Source organism: Amblyomma mixtum, chromosome 3 (genome assembly GCF_055824585.1).
Source record: "Amblyomma mixtum isolate Tamu chromosome 3, ASM5582458v1, whole genome shotgun sequence".
Classification (NCBI taxonomy): Eukaryota; Metazoa; Arthropoda; class Arachnida; order Ixodida; family Ixodidae; genus Amblyomma; species Amblyomma mixtum.
In genome coordinates, this window is record NC_143014.1 from 32504404 (window position 1) to 32516455 (window position 12052).

Genomic DNA, 12052 nt, shown 5'->3' on the forward strand with positions numbered 1-12052 from the left:
TTATTGTATGGTGACGGGACGGACTTGGGCGGGAGGGGAGGGGTATACAATAAGACCCCCCCCCCCCTTCTATCGCGATTTGGGAGGGGGCGTCCGCGCGAGCGACAGGCATCGGTGGAACGACACGAGACCGCGTCGCCGGGACGCAGCGTTTCCGCGCGCCCCGCGTGCGTCGCCGTCACAGCCAGATGACGAATGGGGGGGGGGGGGGGGGGAGGTGAAGTCGCGTCCGCCGCGCGCGTCGTCGTCGTTGCCGCGCAGTGGCCTCGCGTTTGTTGTGGAGGGTCGCACCGCTCTCGCGCGTTAAACGGCAGCGCCATGTTTCTGGGTCGGGGCTCGCCCACGGTCAAGGCGGCGGGGGGCGACCCACGCGCGGACAGCGCTGCCCTTGAAAAGGACTGGTCTCCGCGTTCCGCGCGCAGAATGGCGAGTACCGCGATCCAGGCGCACCTGCAGCCGTCCTACCGGCTGCCGATGGTGCTGGGCTTCCAGGAGCGTGAGCTTGAGGCCGCCTTCGAGCACAACCGAAACCCAAACTTCAGCGACCTGCTTATCTTGGCCGCCGAGGTTGGACTACCGCTGGACGCCGTCAGGGTGAGCGCCGCGCGCATGTCGCAGCTCGGGAACTGTCCTCTCCTGGCTCTTGGCGCGCGCACGTCGGCCCGTTCATCTTTCTCCGTGACGTCTGTGTGTAAGCTTTAAGTGGGCATCGTAAAAATGACGGGAAGGTTATGGTACGCTAAACCTCGCGGCCGGAAACACCAACTGGAGCATTCAGTTTAATCACATTTCGCTTTAAAACGCGGCTGCCGCGGCCGGGACTGACAGCGTTGCGTGCAGGTCGTGCGGGTGTAGTGCAGGACGCGACTAGAAAGCGCTGTGCACTAAAAGAGACGCACGCCTGATTCATAGCGTTGCACTGCATCACGAACTGCCCCTTTCAGTCCTTCCATCTTGGTACAGTCCAGGGCTAGTTTGCACGTAGCAAATTAGAAAGGCTAGTTCACAACCTAGCTTACTCACAGTTTAGACCACAGTGCTAGAAGTGGTCTACACCCTCCGCTGGATTCGAGGAGAGGAGAAAGGCGCATAATTAACTGACTCACTGTGCCGGCGGACACCAAAACCACGCCGTGAGAGAAAAACACGAACGCTAGGCTGGAATTGACCATTTAGTCGGCGTTTGTTTTTCTCTCACGGCGCAGTTGAGGTGTCCACCGGCACAGTGAGCCAGTTAATTATGCGCCTTTCTCCTCTCCTCGAATCCAGCGGAGTGCCTAGATTGCGAACAAAACAAGACTGAGCTTGAATATCTAATCTTAATCGCGGTCTAAACACTTTCCTGGTTTTGAGGAAAGAAAAGGCGCGTAACTGGCTCACTTTGTACATGGGCACTCGAACCGCGCACTGAGAATACACGGCTGCCGTTGTATCCCCTAACTTGTTTTTGGCTTGAGCTAATCTATTACAGCTTTCGCTATAAAAGTGTGAGTGAGTGAGTGAGGTGAGTGAGTGAGTGAGTGAGTGAGTGAGTGAGTGAGTGAGTGAGTGAGTGAGTGAGTGAGTGAGTGAGTGAGTGAGTGAGTGAGTGAGTGAGTGAGTGAGTGAGTGAGTGAGTGAGTGAGTGAGTGAGTGAGTGAGTGTTTGAGTGAGCGTATGAGAGAGAGATTGAGTGAGTGAGTTAACCAAAGAAACTGATGAAAAGCGATTGCAGGACTGTAATACGATGGACCATCAGGGAGTAGCTTTTCTGCCGCCTTTTTGCTTCTAGCCGCGCACCCTCTGACATGCACACATTCTGCATTCGCGCTGGATTCGCTGCAGATTTGTTCCGCCGCCGCGGTGGCTCAGTGGCTATGGTGCTCGGCTGCTGGCCCGAAAGACGCGGGTTCGATCCCGGCTGCGGCGGCTGAATTTCTTTGGAGGATAAATTCTAGAGGCCCGTGTACTGTGCGATGTCAGTGCACGTTAAAGAACCCCAGGTGGTCGAAATTTCCGGAGCCCTCCACTACGGCGTCTCTCATAGCCTCAGTCGCTTTGGGACGTTAAACCCCATAAACCAAACCAAACCAAACCAGATTTGTTCCAATCATATCTGACTGCGACTCCCCTCTGCGTTGTTTCGTTTTACTCTGCATGCCGTGACTAATATTTTCTATTGAAATGATAGTATCCGCTGTACCACGATCGACGGTGCGCGAGTGCTTTCTTCCGAAAAGGAGGAAGCGGACGCGAGCTCTGTACACTGGTGTTCAGGTGACATTACACCATGAGGTCCACCAGATACCAGCGCCAGAGGGCACCACCTTGCGCAAAAGTTAATACAACGCGAATTTGAAGGCAGCTACTACGCGTTTTGGCAGCCTTTCCGTTCTCTCATCCTGTAAGAGTACGGAGCTCTTTAGGTGTGCCTCTGTCGTCGTCCTATGAACGGCGGCGCACTGCAGGCGTCATGACATGCTACGCAATCAAAATTCTATCAATCATTGCCACTGATGCCAGCGCGCGTCGAACCACGATTGAAAAATCTTGAAGCTATTAGAGAGATTTAGCTCAGCAGAGACGTGGACGCCTCCTGCGCACGCACAGCAGGCGTACGCTGAACCGGTATGCGTCCCCGCTGAGCTAAATTTCTTTTATCACGACGCACCCTGCTTTCTCCATTTCCACTGGGGCCAAAACACGGCTGAAACAATGGTCGTGTCACTCGCGAGTAAGTAACCTCCCAGGCTGTTTTCTTTTCAAAACCAGCGCGCCTGTCACGCAGCACTCCCGCGTGCAGCTACACTAAAGCATTCGTTTTTCGTCACAGGACCGCAAGGCACGCCGAGACTGCATGCATGCAATCATTCCGTGCTCTCCGGACGCGCGAGGCACGCGGCTGGACGCGTTCCCGGCATAGCGGACGAGCAGCATGCTCGGCATTCACATCACTCTGTCGCTCGCTTCTGTCCTCGTTGGCGTCCGGAAGCGGATGCGCGAATCACCATCCACCGCGCTGGCTGTGCTGAGGCTCTGAGGACGCGGGTTGGATCGCAGCCGGCCGGGGCAGGGCACCATATACGAGAATTAAAAAAAAATTCAGGGGGCACTTTGGCTCTCTAAAGTGCTGCAAGGTGAAAGCGTTTCCTGGCGCACTGTTTGTTTTTATTTACATTTTATTTTTCATATTTTGTTTTTATTTTTTTGCTCCTTTTCTTAATTTTATTGATTTTTATTTTTATTTTCACATCTTATTTGTATTTTGTTGTTTATTTTCTTATTTTTATTTTCCTTTTCTTGACTCTGCTCCTTTCATTTTATTTATGAAGCTCATGCATTCACTAGATGCGCCTTTATTCATGCTGGAACCTTGAGCCTTTTAAGCAGTGACGCTGAAAGGCGGACGAATCTGTCGACGCGTCTGTCGACACTTCTGCCGACGCGTCTGTCGACACTCCTGCCGACGCGCCTGTCGACACTCCTGCCGACGCGTCTGCTAACGACAGTATGAGGCATTAAAGGCTTTCGCCTTAAAAGGGCGCGCCCTGGTGCAGCCAGTAAACGGGGCCGAATGGAGGGCACGGTTGGATTGGACACTCATTTTCATAAGCGTCCCGATATGCACCGCATCCCTACCGCGGCGCACATTCCAGGCACGGCGTATACTGGCACATGGCACATTCGACAGCGTTTCTACCCGTCGCTTTATTCTGCTCCACGGCGGTCTTCAGTGGAAATTCACACTTCGCTTGCACGAAGAGGACGCAGTGTAGGGGCTCAAGAAGCGGCGGGAATACGCCGATAAACAAACAGCAGGACAGGAAGATACGTCCCGCGTCATATGCGCACCCTTCACCTGCAAAGCTAGGCTTCTCGCGCTCAGCATAACTATATATACAGGCCTCCGACCTGCTCACGTCGGCGCCGCCGCCAATGCACGTAACCTAATCATCCGCCCAGAGGATGTGCGGGCTTTGATAACGGGCGCTATTTCTGCGACGCACGTTCAACGACCTACATTCTCTGGTCAGTCGTATACGTCGTAATGCCATGTCTTTTAACAGCGCAACTCTTTGGCGCCCGTTTCTGCGTTTCGCGGCGTCGCCGTCGCCGTTGTCCGTTGTAAACTGCAGTGGACACCTTAGTCGCGCTTTAAGCTGCGAAACCAATGGAGCGGGAGCTTGGAAAGCAGAGGGAAGGCGCATAACTGCCCTCTTGGAAAGGTGGACACCTCAATAGTGCTTTAATCTACGTGGCGGTAGTGACAGGTGTGCGCTGCATGCGTTGGCACTGACAACGTTGCGCCAGAAACGCGGCACTGAAGCCATAGGCCGTCGGCGTTAGTTGTGTTCATTGGCGTTGGCGTTGGCAACGTTTCACTCTCCGATAATTTTAAGGAAGTGCGCATAACTGGCTCCCTGGGTCAGTGGATGCCCTAATCGTGCTTACAGGTACGTGAGGTGATGAGAGAGAGAGATGTGGGCTAGCCGTATGCGTTAGCGCTGACAGCGGTGAACTCTCGCTATTAACCATTAACTGCCACCTGCCAGGGTGGCAGGGTGGATGGGGGCTTTATAGTAGATATAAAGGCAAACAGGAATTCCTTACCACTCATGTGGGAGAACATCCCGTTCCTATCGCTCGTAACGCCTCCCACGGCAGTGACAACCTTGCGAAATACTTGCACAGACATCGTCCTTGAGAACCAGGCATTGGTGCAGCAAGTCGAGCATATATTTATCTATTTTTCCGTCCACAAACCTTCCTTAATGACAATCAAGAACTGTTAGTGGAGTGTTTCTTGAAGAAGGAAAATGTGTGAAAAATAACAAGTTGTCAGTAATTGTACATATATATATTGCTCAAATTCTCTGCCTCAGTCTATCGAAAAGCTGGAACAGCTGTTGGGCTGCACTCAAATTTTGTAATAGTAAGTAACGTAATCATCGGCATTTTTTTTCTTTCATCGTTTTTTTTTTTTTTTCTGCCGTCAGTCCCCGAAATAGCTGTCCTCTTATCTCGGGCGAGGGAGCCGGCAAATCTAGTCATTTCGTCTACATTGACGCAACAGATGGATCCTGCGGTCGAAGGAAACACAGGAAAGCGGCTCACAGGTGGCACAGACCCATAGGGACGCTTCAAGCTCTGGCTGGCATCGAGAGGCGCACGCGCAGCACGCATGCGGGGAAGTTGAGTTCCGTGGCCCGGGATGGAGCTACAGAGAATGCGTCCGCGTGACTCTCTGAGTCGTGATTTCCCCTCCTTGGACCTTTCCCATTTGTTTTTCCTCCAGCCTATAGTGCCCGCAGCTAATTCATAAAAACTCCGATAGCCGTGTCCCTGCTGGTTCTGTCCTCTCCAGTGAGGGTGCAACCATGTCGGGGCAGCTGGCCGGCTGATGCCACTGTTCTGCTGTTTCTATACGGCGGGAGTCTTCGCCCCTGCCAAGGTGCACGTGCAAAGAGGCGCACTTTGCTTCATTACGTCACGGCCAATCCGTCAGCGTAAACACTTCACTAGCGCACACTCAACTATTAGTTCAGAAACATGCTTTTTTCTTCCAAGTATAGGCTTCCTCTTGGTGCTTGAATTTGATAAAGTAAAAAGAAATCTCGTTTCTTATTTATTCATTTTTGGTGCGAGTACATGTCGCTGCTTTCGCGTAAGCCATCTCGAGGCGTATCAGAGCGTTAGAAAGGAACAAAACATGGGGATGTGTTCTCGGCGAAAGAATGGAGCACGCAGGCAGCGGTCTTACGCGCGCGAGGAAAGGCGCCTTCGGCTTCACGCTTTCTGCAAATTTCGGGCACAAATTTGACAGTGTGCGAGCTATTACTATTGTTGCAGATATGAGTATTGCCCCTCCTGGAACTTTCTTTCGAAAGACAGCCTTCGCTCCTGTACAGTGAAGCTCAACGCGCATTCGGCTAATCGATCAGGCGTGAAACGGTTTGGGAACATTCGCTTTCTCTCTCTATTTTTTTTTAATTGCATAATGTGTAACCAAGCGCCAGGCATTGGTCGGACTCCTTGGAACCTTCTGTCGTGCGCAGCAGTTAGGGGCAGATGGAAAAGCCCAACGTCACAGCTCAGAGGCAAGTGGTCGTTCAGGCCCTCATTAGCGCATCAGCATTCCTCAGCCTCTCGGGGCCGCTGTTGGCGCCGCCACCACCCGTGCTCGTGCAGTGAACGCGCGAGCACGAGGTCGTGCGTGCGTGCCGGCCGGTATAGTTTCCCTTCCGAGTACCGAACACATCTGGCGTCTGTCTCTATGGTGAGACTTCGCAGGCCGCCTGACGACAGCGACTGTCTCTGCAGCCGGTGTGGCTATTTCGACGCATAAGGCAGTGATCGGTCCAGAGAAAAACATCATTTTATCGCGCAGCAATCGACGTTGCGTTGTGCAAATGGCGTGAGCCGCGATGCAACTCCGACGTGCCAAAAGCAGCTCCTGTAGTGAGCAGAAGATTGGGGATAGCAGGAAGTTGTGTGTCGCAGTTGAAGAAATGTGTGGGGCATGCGATGAGTGCGAGACAGTGCTGGCAAAACTGAGCAAATAAAGCCTGTGTTCTCCTGAATTCCAAGGACTCAGGCATGTCCTGCAGAGAGTTGGAGTAGTGTTCTGTGCTCCACTGAGTTTGGCCACGGGAGTCCGGTGGTTTATTTCGCAGGCGAACTGGCGGACCAGTTCACTGCCTTCGGTATCCGCGTGACCAGGTACCGGCGCAGGGTGACCGCATGCATGCATTACAGTACTCGATCAATAGCTTCTTTCAGTGTGTTGTGGGGCCGGAGTGCGAGCGGTCCATTACGTGCGCGTTTCCCTCGTCTATCTCGATCCCCCTGCGGAACGAGCATACGACGCGCTAAATTTCTGGGCGCCTTTTCCTTTTAACGGGGAGAGACACGGCGGCTTGACAAGAGGTCGCGTGCGGTGGTGTGCCTGGAGCCGCCGCCAGGGAGCACACTGGTGGTTGGCACATAGCATGCGCGCAGAGACACATTTCTGCGCTGGTGAACTTTGGTTTCGTATGAAAGGCAGGCGTTATAACTTATCTATGGTGGAACAAAGCGCGGCGCGCTCTTTTGCAAATATTCCTACTATTGGCTTCTTTTACTTTCGAGACCCTTCGTCGCGAGAGTCGGACGGCGTGTGTTTAACCGCCGCCGCAGCGTGCCGGGATGCTACTGAGGGTATAATTTAAAAAAAGAGTGAGAGAGATCATCGTGCCAGTTTACTTACGAGAGCAGAGTAACCTGTTTGAAAGGAGTAGTAAAAAAAAATTAGGCCAATATCATTGATACATGACTTGCTGGCGTTTGCGTGCTTTTACCGTCCTGGGCCCGGGGTACCCCTGTACCTTCCAGCGTGCTATATCAGAAGCATGACCTCAACGAAGGATATGTGCCTGGAAGACCATCAGAATGTTCGGTCACTGCTGCCCCTGCAACGCACAAATAGCGCTGTGGCTATGAGCTGAGATATGAGAAAAGTGAGCACAAACGTGGCTTAACAACGCAGTGAAGCGGCAAGGAAATAAACAAGTCGTGAAGATCGCCCACTGTTTCAATGGCCAAATTCGCAAGGCTGTACACCAGCTTGAGCGAGAGCGTGGCTACTATATATACTCCGTCTCGCAAGCTGTTTTCAGCACTGTGAAAGGTAGGGGCACACTGAGACAATCAGGGCATAGCGCACTATATAATTGTGTTCCTACGCGTCTGTAGCCCCCGTGAATTTGACAGGTGGCTTCATTCACGTGAAAAAGGGTGCACTAGTATTTAGTTTTTTATTTATATACCAGGTGGAGCTTGGTGTCTTTCTTTAATGTCGCAGGGCATCTATAGCAAGCTCGCAATAATGGAAATAGACGAAGAGGGGAAGTACAGCCTAGGAAGTGATAATAAACGTATTAGTCTACAGTTGGGAGCCCTGATCAAAAGAGAAATGCAGAAAAGTCAGAAAGAGAACGCAAAATTAAACGACGAACAAAAAGCGCTAATAGCAGCCGACATCGAGGAAGCAATCGAGAAACGCCCCATGGAAAAGTGGAAAAAAACAGCTAGAACTACTCATCAGTACCAAAAATAAAAACAAGTAAAAGAAGTAAACCGCTCGAGTGGAAAGAGGAAGCCACGAAGCTGATGGAATATGGAAATTAAGGAGGCCATCGAACAACGACGGGTGGCTCAAGGGAACACAGAGAAGCAAAAAGGGCGCAGTTATCTGAAGAGGAAATAGGCCAAAAATGGGAATCTTATCGACAAAAGAAAGAGCAAGTTCAGGTCCTCGTCCAGGCTAAAATAAAGCAGTCCTCTGATCACTGGCTGGCTGAAGGTCGCGACGCAAATAAAGGGGGCCCAACAAAAATCTGGAACCATATAAGCTAGCTGGGTAAAACTAATCAAAGAAAGCAGGAACAGATTCAAGATGCTGAGGGGAAATGTTTAGAGAGAGAAGACGCTGTGAACTACATTACGACAATTATAGCTACGTCATTTAGGATCGGCGATAGGGGAATCTCTCAAAGTGAGGGAGCAACACAGGTCAGCACAATAGAGAACAGCTTAGAACTGACTAGTCTTGATTAGAAAAAGGCGGAAGAAAATATTCCTAAATCCACATTCGCAGGGATAGACGAAATTCCAATCAAGCTGATTAATGAGCTTGGCCCAAGAAGCAAGGAAACGCTTATAAAAGCATTGGAGACAGTCATAACAAATAAGCAAATTCCGCATAGCTGGAAACAGAGTAAAATGAATTTGATTTATAAAAGGAAACGAGATAAGATGGACATAAAATCTTCCGACCGATTGCGATAACATCTGTTATATGCAGGCTGGAAACGGAGGTGGTTAAATTAAAAATACTGTCATGGGCAGAAAGTAATAGGATACTCGGAGAATTTCATAACGGGATCAGAAGGGATAGGTGCTTAGATGAAAGCCTGTTCGTGCTTACCCAATGCATAGAGATAGCTAAGGCGGAAAACAGGCCTCTGTATTTAGCATTTCTGGACATATGCGGTGCACACGACAACGTGAACAACGAACTCCTGTGGAACATAATACAAGATGAAGATATCGGCCATGAGGTAACTGATTTTCTACAGGAAATCTAACGAGATAATAAAGTTGAAATTACATGGGAAGGGATAAAAAGTATGACAACTATGGGGGTGCACAAAGGATTAAGGCAAGGTTGTCCTCTATCACCGCTGCTGTTCATTCTTTATTTGATAAATCTGGAAAGAAGGCTGCAAGGAAGTAATCTAGGTTATAATTTGTCGTACAGATTAGGCGGAAATGCCGTTGAGCAACGGATACCGGGTTTAATGTATGCGGACGATATTGTACTGTTAGCAGGTAGACAGGAAGATTTACAAACTCTGGTTATTTGTTGTGGAGACGAAGGAGAGGCTTTAGGTTTCAGATCTAGCGCAACTAAGTCAGGTGTGATGATTTTCAACGATACAACTGATCAGGTGCTTACAATACAAGGCCTCAGGATATGGCTAACCGAAGGGCAGATATACACGTATGCCGGTTTAATGAAACACAGGGCATTATGGGGGTACAACAAATATGAAGTACTGAGAGGTATTTGTAAAGGAATAATGGTGGCGGGGCTCACTTTCGGGAATGCGGTTCTGTGCTTAAGAGCAGAAGTTCAGTCGAGATTAGCAGTAAATCAGAGAGCCGTTGGAAGATTAACACTAGATGCCCACGGCAAAACCACAAACGAGGCAGTACAGGGGGATATGGGCTGAGCATCGTTTGAAGCACGGGAAGCTCAGAGTAAAATACCATATGAAGAACGCCTGAGGAAATTGGACGATAACAAGTGGGAAGCTAAGGTATTTAAATACTTGTACAGAAAGAGCGTTGACTCGCAGTGGAAGAAAATAACTAGGAAACTAAACAGTAAGTATGCCGGACACGAGGACGGAGAAAAAAAGAGCATTAAACTACAGGTTAAAAACGCGGAAGGTAAAAATTGGATTAATTCGATGGAAAAGAAGCATAGTGTAGAACTATATCGATACTGGAAAAGGCAAATCATGAAGGAATTGTTCTATGGTAACTCAAGAAGCAGTGCCCTACTCTTTGAAGCTAGGTCATGGTGTCTTAGAACGCGTAGCTACAAAAGAGAAGTTTAACGAAGAAGATGACACATGTGCTGTGTGTGGTAGATCTGTAAAAGCAACTGAACACCTCATACTCAAATGTGGTGGTATCCATCTGGATGTCGATTCAGGCACAGTCGCTCTTCCTGAGGACCTAGGATTTAGAGATAACAATAGCCATGTAAATAATTCTGCGGCGGAAGTTAGCAAAAAGCGATCGGAAGATTGTTGACTCAAAAGCAGAGAGGTGCCATAAGGATAGAAGTGTAGAAACCCGTATTGAAAGAAAATGGCCAATCTGAATAGCAATTTACAACTAAGTTAAACGAAGAAGAAAAGCCGAGCATGGTGGCAACTGCCACCACCCCGTATCAAAGGGGACGCTCCTATCTTCCATCCATTCATCCACCCGGGGTCGAGCTGGTTGGAGCGAGGCAGGATCCTCAAGACATCTGGTGACAGTTCTCCCGCGTAGAGAACGACCGGAGTATATGAGATACTGAGAGCCATTTCCGCGACCGTACCGAGGCATGCTTAGGCTGCCGGCGGGTAGGACATAGAACAGATATGTGCCCCCAGGAAAGAAGAGCTAAGTGTAAAAGATTCGGGGACGAATCCCACACCGCACCGGAGTGAGGCAGGAAGCAAACGTGTGAGGCCCGTTGCATTGTTTGCAAAGGAGGGCACCCCCACCGGTGGTAGTAACTGTAAGTTCAAGTATTATTCCCAGATACAACCGAAGAACAGCCTAGCCTTAACAGCGGGAGCCTTAACGTTATTGCGTTAAAACCTCCATGCAGCATGCGCCCTCTCACTTGCACCGTTTCAGAGGCCTTGAGGACGTCTGCCGATCTAGATCCAAACTTACCCGTGCGTTTATGCACCCAGTATTAGGAACCACCCCGCAGTTTCGCACAGAGCGACTTCTAGACGGCGGACCTGCCACAGGAAGCCCAGGGCACCCATGACAACAGATCTACCTATTTCATTTGGAACCGAGGCCATCGTGGATTGAAGGGCCTAGAGCGTGCTGGCATGCTCGCCCGCGAAATAGCTCAGCGCGCACCAGACAAGCACTGGCCATGGCCCTCCACCATCGGACATCAGAGCTAAACTAATATCTCGCGCATTTTACGTGACCGTACGCTCTGCCCTGCTGCATACATATATCAGTCTGACGCGGCAAAACACTGTCAATCTGTGTCAACACGCAAACACTCAGTATGCCTTCCAGGCTTGACTGAACTGGGGCCTTCCAGACAATGCCCTGATTGCCGCGTGGCCAAGTGTAGCATCTCCCTCCTCCCTCTTCTCTATCGTCCAACCACGGGTCTGATTCCAAGATCCCCACCCCAACACCAGACCCCTGTTCTCTTCGCTCTCCTGGCTTCCCACTCAGGCCGATGACACAACCAAATTCTTCTCTTTTCGCAGGTGTGGTTCGAGAACCGGCTGGCACGCTGGCGGGTATCCCAGGGTCTTCCGGCCAACGGCAGGATGGTGAACCAATGACTGCGCGCACCAGCAGCGGCCGCCCAGGAGAGGCGAGCCGAAGAAATCAATCGCCTTCGCGCGCTGACGGAACGCCCGCTCCAGGAGCACGATAGAGGATGGGAGGGGCATAGTGACAGTTTTACAAAGCACGTGGAACAATAAAACATATTCCTGCACACTCGGACCACTGCTTGCTTACTCGCAGTGTCGTAATACATTAGCTTTACCAGAACGCGTAACGACGTACGGTGCAAACCGAGAATCCCATGGGGCGCGAAGTTACGGCGATCGAAGATACTTCGGAGCAAATAAAAGTAAATCCCAAAGTCAGACAACCGCCTCCCTCTTGGGCTGACGCGACGAAACACCAATTTTTCGCTGCCTATAAGCGTCAGCGATTAATGCAGATATTTTTCTTAGTGAACCAACGTAACGACCTGAGCCCGAAG

The 12052-nt window shown here is 50.6% G+C and overlaps 1 protein-coding gene across 1 annotated transcript; it reads left to right on the plus strand.

The window, feature by feature from the left end:
• Positions 1-213: 213 nt before the first annotated feature.
• LOC149349587 (retinal homeobox protein Rx3-like) lies at positions 214-11781 on the plus strand. Its single transcript, XM_089576800.1, has 2 exons — positions 214-594; positions 11544-11781. The coding sequence occupies exons 1-2, from the start codon at positions 319-321 to the stop codon at positions 11619-11621; spliced, it is 354 nt and encodes a 117-aa protein (XP_089432926.1). The 5' UTR covers positions 214-318; the 3' UTR covers positions 11622-11781.
• Positions 11782-12052: the final 271 nt, after the last annotated feature.